Raw genomic sequence first — 12,877 nt, 5'->3', positions numbered from 1 at the left:
TCCACTTAGTTGTGTTTTGTCAGAAATTCCATTCTGAAGGAGATTTTATGACTTTATATTATTTCATATGATTAATGTACAGCGTTCTTTTTTGTTAGAAACATTCTACATTGTGACTCTAATGACTTTTTATATTATTTTATCTGATTCGTACTCTAGTTATCTCAATCAGTTTTCATTAGGAATATAAATGATATTTTTCATTTTCACTATAAATATAAGTGAATAAATATAAGTGTAATACCAGTCTTTTTTATCTTTAAATGTTTCTTTAGGCTAAATTCTTAGGAGAAAAGGTAATTAAATGATAGGCACATTATAGTGACTTTTGTAAATTGTTCCTGTTTGTTCACTGGAAAGATAATACCAATTCCTTTCACCCCAGAAATTAATAATTTCCCCCTAACAACATTGAAGTGCTATCATTTTTTTAGAATTTTTGAAAATTTTGATAGATGAAGATTGGCTACACTGTTCTTTTTTTAAATTGAAAGCTCTTTTACTTAAAAATAGAAACTGCTGTCCTATCAGAAACATCCTTGTTACATCTTTTTGTTATTTTTTTTCTTTTTTATTTAAGAAAGGATTAATTAACAAAACCATAGGGTAGGAGGGGTACAACTCCACACAATTCCCACCACCCAATCTCCATATCCCACCCCCTCCCCTGATAGTTTTCCCATTCTCTATCCCTATGGGAGCATGGACCCAGGGTCATTGTGGGTTGCAGAAGGTGGAAGGTCTGGCTTCTGTAATTGCTGTAATTGCTTCCCCTCTGAACATGGGCATTGACTGGTCGGTCCATACTCCCAGTCTGCCTCTCTCTTTCCCTAGTAGGATGGGTCTCTGGGGAAGCGGAGCTCCAGGACACATTGGTGGGGTCTTCAGTCCAGGGAAGCCTGGCCGGCATCCTGATGACATCTGGAACCTGGTGACTGAAAAGAGAGTTAACATATGAAGCCAAACAAATTGTTGAGCAATCATGGACCCAAAGCTTGGAATAGTGGAGAGGAAGTGTTAGGGGGATACTCACTGCAAACTCTAGTGTACTTCTGCTTTCAGGTATACATTTTGCAGTAGTTTACGGATACGTGTGAACATATGCTCTCTCTCACAGAAACTGGTGTATATCTAGGTTTTGGGACTTTGTTAGAAAGTGAACCACCTTTTTGTTATTTTTTATTTATTTATTTTTTAAAGTGGGAAGCCCTTTATAAGCTCCCAGACTTGTGGGACATTTTTATTTTTGGTCTGCTGTTCCGAGTGGTGGATACATCTGACTTAAAGCCCCATAAAATGCCACTGGAGACACCTCCGGGAGCCTGCAGTCTTCAGATGGATGATTCACTGCTCCCAGTTCTTCTCCCAAGGCAGACATTGCTAATCGATCATAGCACTCTCCCACAGAGCCTGAAAGATGCTCCCAATCCTTCTCCCCCACAGCTGTCTGGGTGAGGAAGCGCCTCAGAAGGGTGGAAAGATGGGCCCCTTTTGTTACCCTTGAACTTGTCCAATTCCCCCACAAGCCAGAGGGAAAACAGCCCCAGCAAAACCTGGAGAGACTTCCCACCCTTTCCTTTCTTTTCCTTTCCTTTCTTTACTTTTTCCCTTTTATTTGCCACCAGGGTTACTGGTGGGGCTCTACACCCTCACAATCCCTCTACTCCAGGTACTTTTTATTTTTTAAGATGGCAGAGAAAGAGAGGAAGAGGCAGCAGCTGAGGGAGAGACACTACAGTACAGCTCCACCGCTCATGAAATTCCCCCCCTTGCAAATGCCGCCATGTGTTGACTGGGGATTGAACCTTTGCTTGTTTTTGTTATTTTTAACTTGCAAAAGCCTCACATTTTGAGGTGTTCAAATATATCACTCTTTTTTTTTTTTGTTACTGGTTTTGCTTTCTTTCCTGTAAAATCTATATAACCATGCCACCAGTTTTATTCTTTCTTTTTCAGTCTGACTTGCAAGTTTCTGATGCTTCTGTATTTAGCTTTTTAGTAGATTATGCATCATTTTTATTCCATCATTAAATTTGTTAATTATCTTGCTTTACTTTGTAATAGCCAGATGTACTATACTTTGCTTTGTTTTAAAATTGAAATAATCATTTCATTTTTTCTAATTGAACTTTTTGAAAGAGTGTTCAGAGTTAGAGTGAGTGAAATAATTATTTCTAATTTTTTGGAAAGTATATAAAAGTAGAAGCATATTCAATTAGTTAACTTGATTTATTTGGCAAGTAATCATAGTATGTAGGATTTGGGAATGAAACCAATAAAATAATGTTAGTGACAGTTCACTTGTATTTTTTAGCATGTTGGTCACATGTAAAATGTGACCAACAGCACATTTTTGCAAAAAAAAAAAAAAAAACAGCAGCAAAATGTAGTTGTTCATGATTTTTTAGATAATATCATTTTGACATTCTTTCTTGCATCTGATTAGTTTCAAACTCCTTTTAAAAAAATTTTTTTAATCCCCTTTAGTTGCCCTTGTTTTTTATTGTTGTTGTAGTTATTATTGTTATTGCTGTCATCATTGTAAGGACAGAGAGAAATGGAGAGAGGAGGGGAAGACAGAGAAGGGGAGAGAAAGATAGACACCTGCAGACCTGCTTCACCACCTGTGAAGCAACACCCCTGCAGATGTAGAGCTGGTCCTGGAGCTTTGGGCCATGTGCGCTTAACCCACTGTGCTACCGCCCAACTCCTGAAACTTCTTAGATATAATTGATTACAGTCAGCCTTACTAAATTTACTTAAGTAAATTTCCATAATAACACGTTTATGTAAGCATATTTTTGCATGCTTTTATATAGAGAAAGGGGGACATAACAATGTGCCACATATTTTACATGCTTAAGTTACCTTTACTTGGATAAATTTTAGTTTACTTATTCCAAACTAAATGTCACACCAGTTGACCATATTGTAGCACTTTGCTCTAAACATAAACATTAGTTACAATTTATATAACCCCTGCCAATATTTAATAGAAATTCAATAACTTTTTTAGTTTAAGACTTATTTTTTCTTGATCTACACTTATATGTAGGTGTTATATCAGCACAGGGAAACTTGTGATACAAATCATTACTGTGATAACATTTTATTTTTGTTGGTTCCACCTTACTATAAAATTTAGTAGCAAATGGAATTGTCAAGCTAATATAAGGGAAAAAAAAACATAATGTTGAGAAAGCAATCCAGAATATACGTAGTTAACATATTTGTGTGTGTGTGTGTGTGTGTGTGTGTGTGTGTGTGTGTCTACCCATGCTTTTGTAAGGAAAAGTATCAACTTTGTTAGCTTTAGTTACTGACTTTAATATAGTGGTTGTTTTTTTTTTTTTATTTATAAAAAGGAAACATTGACTAAACCATAGGGTAAGAGTGGTAAAACTCCACACAATTCCAGGACTCTGTATCCCATCCCCTCCCCTGATAGCTTTCCTATTCTTTAACCCTCTGGGAGTATGGACCCAAGGTCATTGTGGGATGAAGAAGATTGCAGGTCTGGCTTCTGTAATTGCTTCCCTGCTGAACATGGGCATTGACAGATCAATCCATACTCCCAGGCTGCCTCTCTCTTTCCCAAGTGGGTAAGGGCTCTGGGGAAGCAGAATTCCTGGACACATTGGTGGGGTTGTCTGTCCAGGGAAGTCTGGTCGGCATCATGCTAGCATCTGGAACTGGTTGTTCTTTTTAAATAGATTCCAGCTATTTTAACTTTGCTTCATAGTCTCACTGGGTCATTATATATAATGCATTTTTATTGTTTTGGCTGTGTACTGTCCTTGGGGGAAATCACAACATAGTCACATAGCCCACTTTCCAGTTGGCATGGTACTGTTGGGAATTGCCAACTGAATAAAACTATAGACTAGAATTTGACTAGACTAGACTAGACAAGATGAGCCTATCTCCTTGCTCTTAAGCTCCATGTTCGATTCTCTGCTTACATACAAGTTTTGTATAATCTTTTTTTAAATATCTTTATTTATTTATTGGGTAAAGACAGCTAGAGATCGATAGGCAAGGGAGTGATAGAGAGGGAGAGAGACATCTGCAGTACTGCTTCACCACTCGCAAAGCTTTCCCCTTGCAGGTGGGGACTGGGGGCTCGAACCTGGGTCCTTGATATTTTGTATAATCTTATTCTTTGTAAAACTGGGGCAAGTTTCCTCTTGTATTTGATTTTGATTGCTAAGTAGTTTTCAGGGAAAGTATCCTGATATTTATTTTTCAATAGAAACTCCTACCTGCCCACTTTTTCTATGAATGTTTAGTTTTAGTACTAGTATGAATCAATATTATTATTATTTGTTGTTGTCCTAGTTAAAAGGAATGCCTTTATAAGAATACTGTCTTTTTAATCCTGTTGGGCATTTTTTGATAGTCCATGCTTTTTTTCCTTATAGAGCAAATAAATAGATACTTGATGTTTTTGTTTTATCATTTAGACATTTATTTGTTCAGTACTTACTATATGTGCCTGCCATATGTCACGAAACATCGGTAGGCATAAGATACAAAAATGAACATACTAGTGTCCTGGCACCAATAGAGTACATTCCTTAAGTCTCTCAGGCCTGGGTCCCACCAGTGGCATTCCTGTGCTGTGGTATCTTTTGTCCTCATAAAAATAAATCTAAAATTTAAAAAAAAAACCCTAAACTGTCTCATAATGGATGAGAAATGATACATCAGGTCTTTCATGTCTGAAGTGCTGTGATCTTTGAGTAATCTGCAGGGTATTGTCCCCTATTTGTTTACTGGTCAGAGATAGTGAAATGGAGCAGGATAGGAGAGGTGGAGAGGGAGAGAGACAGAGTCACCTGCAGCATTGCTGAATTGCCTGTGAAATTTTCCCCCTGCAGGTGGAGATCGGGTCTTGAACATTGGTCCTCATGTTTAGTAATGTGTACCCTCAACCAGGCACACCCACTGCCCAGCCACTTGAAGTTATTTTCTATGTAATGTTCCAAAAGTCTTTAAGCCTATGCTGTGAATCATGTTCAGATGTCTTAGGAATGATCTAGTTTTGAAATTGTCGTTCTGTTGATTGATAAGCTGTTTTGGGATAAGCTTCTTTGTATCATAAAAAGATAGTAATAGTAAAAAAAAGAAAAAAAAAAGACCCACAAGTAATATTTATGAATTCAAGATAAATACTTGATAAAGATACTTAACTTAGGGATGAAATGTCTAGTATCAATAACACAGCTTGAAAAATCTTGGAGTATAATAAAGGTTAAATGTATTATTTCAAATGTCTCACTATTTTTGGTATTTCCAGCTATGCTAAAGCCGCCTTTTGTTTAGAGGAACTTATGATGACTAATCCACACAACCATTTATACTGTCAGCAGTATGCTGAAGTAAGTGTTTTAAAAATGATTTTATTCTGTTTTTCTTATATGTTTTTTTCCCCTAATTTACAAATTAATTACATACCTCGGTTGTCACTACTTAGTGGCTTCTTAGACACTTGTAATAATTATGAGTTTTAAATCCATATTCTGGGAAATAAACATTTAATATTTGGAAAGTAAGTATCTAATTTTCTATTGAAAATAGCAGTGCAGTTGAATGCTAATATCTGAATCTAGATTTGTAATGTGAGTGGTAGAATATGTTGTGAGACATAGACAAGGCAGTGAAACAGAACTATGCTGACTTTTATTTTGGAAGCATTTTTATTTTAAAGGCTACTCTATGATCTTAATGTTCATAGGCTGAGTAGTTTGGGGGGAGGACGGTATGCGTTCGTATTTAGATTAACATTAACAACTTTAAAAGGAATTCTTTTTCACATCTTGCATTAGTTTACAGAATATCTGTTTCAATTACTAATGCCCATGGAATGATGAGACATGCTATATTTCAGTGTAGTAAAATAAACAGGTTTCAGCACTTTGCAATTTTTAACAGGTTAAATATACCCAAGGTGGACTTGAAAACCTCGAACTTTCAAGAAAGTATTTTGCACAGGCATTGAAACTGAACAACAGAAATATGAGAGCTTTGTTTGGGCTCTACATGGTGAGTTCAAGTGCATGTTTAATGTAATTTTATGAAGCTTGTCATTTAGAATCTCTGGACCACCTCCAATCATTTTTCACTTCTCTATGTTTCATTAATAACATACTTTTCTCCTTTTATGTCTTATCAGTAATAGACTTATTAGGCAGTTTTTTGTTGTTGTTGTTGTTTCTTGCCACCAGGGTTATCTCTGGGGCTTGATACCTGCATGATTCCACCACTCCTGGTGGTCCTTAGTTTCTTTCGTTTAGCTATACAGGGAGAAATAGGGTGAGACAAAAAGGATACCATCGGCACTGCTTTTTCTCTCATTAAGCTACCCATCCTACAACTGCTCCCTGCAGATGGCTAAGGGCTCAAACTTGGGTCTACCAGGTGAGCCGTTTCCCAGCTGCCACTCCCTCTTATTTTAAATATCAATACATTCTAGCTGTTTGGAATTTCAATGTAACCCATTTTTATTGCCTCATAATTGCAGCCTACTTCTATAAAATTAAGTAGGAACAGAAAAAAAAAGTCATATGTATCTTTAAAGTACAGGGTGCTTAAATTGCAATGATTCTAATCACTGCTCTGTGAACCAAATTTAGAAATTCTTCATGTATTGAAAGCAGAAATAAATTGGAAATGAGTGTCTTATTTTACTTCTAAAGCTTTGTTTTAGTTTTCACCTCTTCGTGTAGGAAGTTGAATTAAATTATTATTTTTTAAATTTATTTGTTATTGATAGAGATAGAGAGAAATTGAGAAGGGAGGAGCAGGTAGATAAGGAAAGAGACAGAGACCTGCAGGTGGGGACCAGGGGCTTGAACTTGGGCCATATGTTTAACCAGGTTCGCTATCGTCTGGCCCCCGGATTAAATAATTCTTGAGCTTCTTTCTTACATTAATCAGTATATCATGTATTTTCTACAGTGGTAAAGTGGATTTTAAGTGACTCTTTTACTTAAATGATATGGAACTTTACCTTTAAGAGCTGTAGTTGATAACTAATTTTTGTCTTTCTTGGGTTGACAAGATAGCTCAATTGGGAGGGGACCTGCTTTTTTGTGCATACTATCCAAGTTCAAACCTGACCCCCCCCCCACTCACTTGGTGAAATGTTGGTGCTGTGTTTTTCCTTCTCTTCCATTGTCATTCTGTTTTTGTTTATATTGAAAAAGTTAACCTGGGGCCGTGAAGCCCCAAAGATAACAACAGCAAATGTATAAATATATGCTTTCTCTTCTCATTACTTTGAATTCCACACTGTAATATAATTTTTTAAAGTACTGATTTCACCCAACTTTAATTTTTCTTTTACAGAATTGTTTTGGAATGGATTTTAAGAACTGTGTTATCCCACTGCAACTGTGACACATGTTTTTTATTTTTATTAAATTGGCTAGGAGAATGGAATTGTGTTTTTTCTATATTGTTTTGTTTGTTTTTAGTCAGCAAGTCATATCGCTTCTAATCCCAAAGCAAGTGCAAAAATGAAAAAGGACAACATGAAATATGCTAGCTGGGCAGCTAGTCAAATAAACAGAGCTTATCAGGTTAGTATTGATGGGTCCATGTTGCTCAGGTCAGTTAATGGCTTTCTCTTAGGAGTTGTTTTTGTTTCTAAACTGCAAAGTCAAATGTCCTTCTGGACTTCCCTCTTTTCCAGTACAATGTGTTTTGGGCATCAACCATGTTTATCAAATGTGCTTTTTGCCTGTGTAGATTTGATGTGTAGTTTTGTCATGATCTTTTTCTCCAGTAGGTATCTGTTATGATTAAAACTCCATAAACTTTACCATCTAGAAACTCCTTTGTAGAATGCATTTGTTAAAAAAAAAAAAAAAAAGGAATTCTAAAACTCCAGTAAGACAAACAAATATGGTGAATTTCAGAAGTTGGGTTGAGTATATGAGTGTATCATGAAACAGATCTATCCCATAATAAATTAAAAGAGAGAGAGAGAGAAAGCTTAAAAGTAAATTAAACAGTTTATATAAGGAAATGCGTACATTGTTTTTATACTACATCTAATCTGAAATTTCCCACTCATAAATATTTTATTTTTTATTTTATAATTTTTTAATAATTTTTTAAAATATTTATTTATTCCCTTTTGTTGCCCTTGTTGTTTTATTGTTGTAGTTATTATTATTGTTGTTGTCATTGTTGGATAGGACAGAGAGAAATGGAGAGAGGAGGGGAAGACAGAGAGGAGGAGAGAAAGATAGACACCTGCAGACCTGCTTCACTGCCTGTGAAGGGACTCCCCTGCAGGTGGGGAGCTGGGGTTCGAACCGGGATCCTTATGCCGGTCCTTGTGCTTTGCGCCACCTGCGCTTAACCCGCTGCGCTACAGCCCGACTCCCTATTTTTTATTTTAGTGTGAGAGAAAAAGATACAGAAATAGCAACACCAGAGTACTAGTCAGCTCTGGCTTATACTGGTGCTAGGGTTGAACCTAGGACATTGGAACATCAGACATGAAAGTTTTGTGTAACTATTATGCTGTCTCCCTGACCCCCTCCCAGTTAATTATAGTTCTCATGATTTCCAGGATTTTTACTACACTAAATTGGCTTTCAAATAGAAACAGAGTCATAGAGAGAGAGAGAGTCACTTTTTAATCAGTTTATCCACATTTCAGAACAGAATTGATTTCGTTTTTATCACTTTTAAGCTTTGGAGGAGTGGCTTATGTACATTTCTGTGCCTGACTGCTTTCATTTAGCATGTTTCTGAGAGTCATCCATCTACCAATCTGTTTTATTTATTGTTTTACTTTGTCTACTCACATAATTTCCCATAAGCTATATGTAAGCAAATTTTAGTCCCATTTACTCTAGATAATACAACAGATAAATCCTGCATCTTGGAATTTGGCAAGCAAGTTTTTGTTCTGTTCTCTGAATGTTCTCCTAGTGAGCTTTCTTTAAAGTCCAACCAGAGTTTTCTTAAACAAAATCTTAACTGTATGAAAACAAGTGCAAATTTGTGGCTATATATTTGGGGGGAAATATAAGTTTATAAATTTCTGAGAGCCTCCTGACTCATGTTTAGGCATAAAAGGGAGTATAAATTTATATATATTTATTATGTTTTTTCTAGTTTTTATAAATGACAGAGAGTGAGACCCTCAGAACTCCTTTTCTTTGTTTCTACTCAATAGTGAAACAAAATATGGCTTCTGCTTCCTCTTCAATTAGGTAATAATTGGTTTAGCATGTTCAGTAGATGCAGGCAAGTTTAGCTAATGCTGATGAAAAACTTTGCACCACCTTATCATCATGTTCTAAGTGAATAGTTATGTGGTACACTGTTAAATTTGTCTCTGATAGAGAGCGACATGTTATGTGGGAAATAGAAAGTTAAAGGGTGATTTGAAGGGAAAATAGGATTCTGGCTTAGTTAGTTAAATTGCCATATAATTTGGGGGTAGATAGAATAATTAATAAACTAATTAATAACAATTCTGCAGAATTTGCAACGCTAGATTTATAGTTCCAACTGCCCTTGTATTTTCACACAAAGAATTTTGTTTTATTCTAAATTGCACTGGTTGTTGGTATTGTTCACACACAATCTGAGATTTTTTTTAAGTTAGCCAATTTTGAAATCATGATTTACACAAATCAAACGTATTACTCTTATTGATTTCTAGTGCTCATTTTTATTAAGACTGCATCAAACAAGAAAATGTAGTCTTTTTTAAGTGCATTTTATGTATCCACCTCTACAAAATTCTTAATTTTTCTCTTTAAAATACTAGAATAGATGTATATGGTGTGCCTTATTTTATACTCCCTCCCCCAACCCATCAAACCTTTTGCTTAGAATTAAATCTTTATATAGCAGATTAAACCATTCCTGCTTCCTTTGGAATAGGCAGTAGTAAAAGAAAAGACTTTCTGTTCTTAATATGTCTTTGTGGAAGTGAATTTGTCAGCTGGATAATAGAAGTAATAAGCACACTTCATATCATTTACTCATCAAGGAAGATTGTGGGGGGAAAGGGGAGTTTTAAATTTACTATGCTGTATTTCATAATTATGGTTCATGTATCTGACATTTAAATGTCTTATGTTAATAATGGTCTGCAACCTTGACTATTATGAGGCTTTTCTTTTTCCCTGGCATTTCTTGTAGAAATCCCCTTTATTTTACTCTGTTAGATCAAGAGTCCACCATGGAAGCTTAATGGCTTGAGGAAATAAGGGAATCATAATGTTAATCTTTCACCACAGAGTTCAGAGGCAGGTTACCAGATCTGGAAACTTATCACGTCTATTTTGCTACCTTTGCTCACCCACTTAATGTATCTCAGCAGGTCCTAGAAGTTTTCCAGATCAAGTCAATTACAAAAGGGTAGAAACACATTATAAATCAAGTACTAAAAGCTTAAGACAGTGTTGGTATTTGAAGGAAAGAACAGTCACCTGAAAGTGTTTTAGATTTTAATTTGAAAATATTCTATATAGCTAATAGCAAATGTTAGTCAATATTATACGCAGGAGGGAAACAGGTTAGATAGATAAAATAAACATTATCCTGTCCCCATGAAGAACACTTCCTTATCTCATAAGTCTGTAGTCTTAAATCATATTGATAGATGATAGGAATTACAGACTAGTTAGGAAACTCATTTCCAAGATCGCGTAGGGGTAATCAGTAGTGTTTCCCTGCCAATTGTGTATGCTAAATTGAATTTACTATGTATGAAATTGATTTTAAATACACAAAGATAGTATTTAATGCACTTTTTGTTTTCATTGTAAAACTCCAATAGTAATTTGATTTATAAATTATAACTAATCTAAAAATGTTATTTAAAAACAAACTTACATCATTTTAGCACTCGTGTAATTTTGACAGTTCTTTGCTACATAAACATACTATATAGATAACTAATAAGTCCGAAAATTTATAAAACAACCAACCATGACATACTTTATTTTGAGATATCTTGCCACTTTCAAACATTTAATAGAAACTATTATGCAGTAATATTTTGTTTGAAATTGTAGTTTTTTTAAGAGGTCAGATGTGGAGAAATGGTCTGTATACTTACATAAATAAAAGCTAAATTTCATTTATATAATATGTATTTTATTTCATAAAATTTTTCTGGTCTGAAGAGGCTTTGAAATCAAATCTTTGTTTTTATGTGCTACTGTCGTACTTAAATGCTTTAAACCAGCCACTTATGCAGTAAAATCTTTGTACACTTCCAATTGAAAATGAAACCTTAATTCTTAAAACCTAAATTTTGTTCTGATTGAAGAAAAAGAACATATTTTATTTCTTGCTGGAGATAAAATAATTTAAATCACATTAGCAATGTGAAGGTAAGATTGTGATTTTGAACCTGCCACTGAAATTGAATCTAACTGCATTTCAAAAAAAAAAAAAATTAGTTTGCAGGTCGAAGTAAGAAGGAAACCAAATACTCTCTGAAGGCAGTCGAAGACATGTTGGAAACACTGCAGATCACCCAGTCTTAAGATTTCAGAAACACTTTGCACATTGTATTACAGAACTGCACATTTGAACCTACTGGCCTGTAACTTATTTACTAAATGCCCAGTACTATTTATATAATACTTTTCTGTTAAGAAAGCAGTACTAAAGAATATTTCTCTGTAAACCTTTTTCTATACTACTGAGAAGAAAGGGGAGGCCGACCTGTGGAAAGAAGACTTCAGAAGACTTTTTCTGAATGTACACCATTCTCTTCATATCATACATAAGTAACTGCTTTAAAATCATAATCTGATGTAGAAATCACACTGTTAAATAATCCATGACGATTTATTAAACTTGCATATGATGATATTGATACTGTTTTTGTTATTCTAAAATGGTGACTATATGGTTTTAAAACTCAGTTCTTGTTCACTCCTTTTGTCTGCGATAAGAAATATGTAGCATGCAGAGCTGACAGGATCAAAATGCTGGCAAACTATTTTTATCCTGTGTCAGCTTAGTTTTTACTCTATATTTGATAGGCTCTTGTCCCTCCCTTCCTTCCTTCCTTCCTTCCTTCCTTCCTTCCTTCCTTCCTTCCTTCCTTCCTTCCTTCTTTCTCCTACAACTGTCTGCCCTAGTTCCACTTTCCTTTTTCTAATTTTAATACCATTTGCCAAGATTTTTTCTATTTATATTTTCATTTGTAATTTACAAGATTATAAGATAATAGGGGTATAATTCCACACCACCAAAGTTCTGTGTCCCCACTCCCTTCTGATGGTAACCACCATAGTTCTCCCAAGGTCATAGATAGGGGTTGACATATATATATTTTCTTTTTCTTTTTTCAAGTTCATATGTTTCAGTTCTCTGTATTCCACACATGAATGAAATAATCTGGTAATTCTCCACTTCCTTAGTTCTCCATGCATAATCACTGCCAGTTCCATCCATTTAGTCCCAAAGGACATGTTACAATATTTTTAACTGCTAGGTATATACTCCACTGAGTATATGTTCTGTTACTTTTTGTTTGTTTTTGTATTTAGAAGATTCAAATTAGTGATCTTATTTATGCATTTATTTTACTTTATTTTTTACCAGAGCACTGCTCAGTTCTGGTTTCTGGTAGTGTGGAGATTGAACCCTGGACTGTGGAGATGCAGGCATGAGAGTGTCTTTGCATAGCCATTATGATATCTACCCTGCCCTTCAAATTAGTGATTCTTACCCCACTATTAACCACCCCCCAACTCCTAAGTATTCCTCATAGGGTTGCCCCTTCTTCCCCCAATATTTTAAACTTAATCAGGAAAATGAAAAGGCATGTACTGGAGAAGCAGATGGCCATTTGGGCAAAGATGGCTGACCCCATGTAGAAGCA

General features: G+C 35.2%; 1 protein-coding gene across 2 annotated transcripts in view; it reads left to right on the top strand.

Annotated features, from left to right (window-relative positions):
* The window catches only part of EMC2 (ER membrane protein complex subunit 2), a 49,445-nt gene extending 37,586 nt beyond the window's left edge, over nucleotides 1–11,859 (top strand). For both annotated transcript variants that reach the window (XM_007524234.3, XM_060195844.1), the window contains 4 exons: nucleotides 5,300–5,381; nucleotides 5,935–6,045; nucleotides 7,479–7,583; nucleotides 11,442–11,859. In XM_007524234.3, coding sequence (XP_007524296.1) covers nucleotides 5,300–5,381; nucleotides 5,935–6,045; nucleotides 7,479–7,583; nucleotides 11,442–11,528 — 385 coding nt within the window. In that variant the 3' untranslated portion in view covers nucleotides 11,529–11,859. The remainder of the gene's footprint in view (nucleotides 1–5,299; nucleotides 5,382–5,934; nucleotides 6,046–7,478; nucleotides 7,584–11,441) is intronic.
* Nucleotides 11,860–12,877: the final 1,018 nt, after the last annotated feature.

Source organism: Erinaceus europaeus, chromosome 1 (assembly GCF_950295315.1).
Source record: "Erinaceus europaeus chromosome 1, mEriEur2.1, whole genome shotgun sequence".
NCBI classification, from domain to species: domain Eukaryota; kingdom Metazoa; phylum Chordata; class Mammalia; order Eulipotyphla; family Erinaceidae; genus Erinaceus; species Erinaceus europaeus.
The sequence above is the reverse complement of the archived record's forward strand: the minus strand, read 5'-3'. Positions and strand labels throughout refer to the sequence as shown.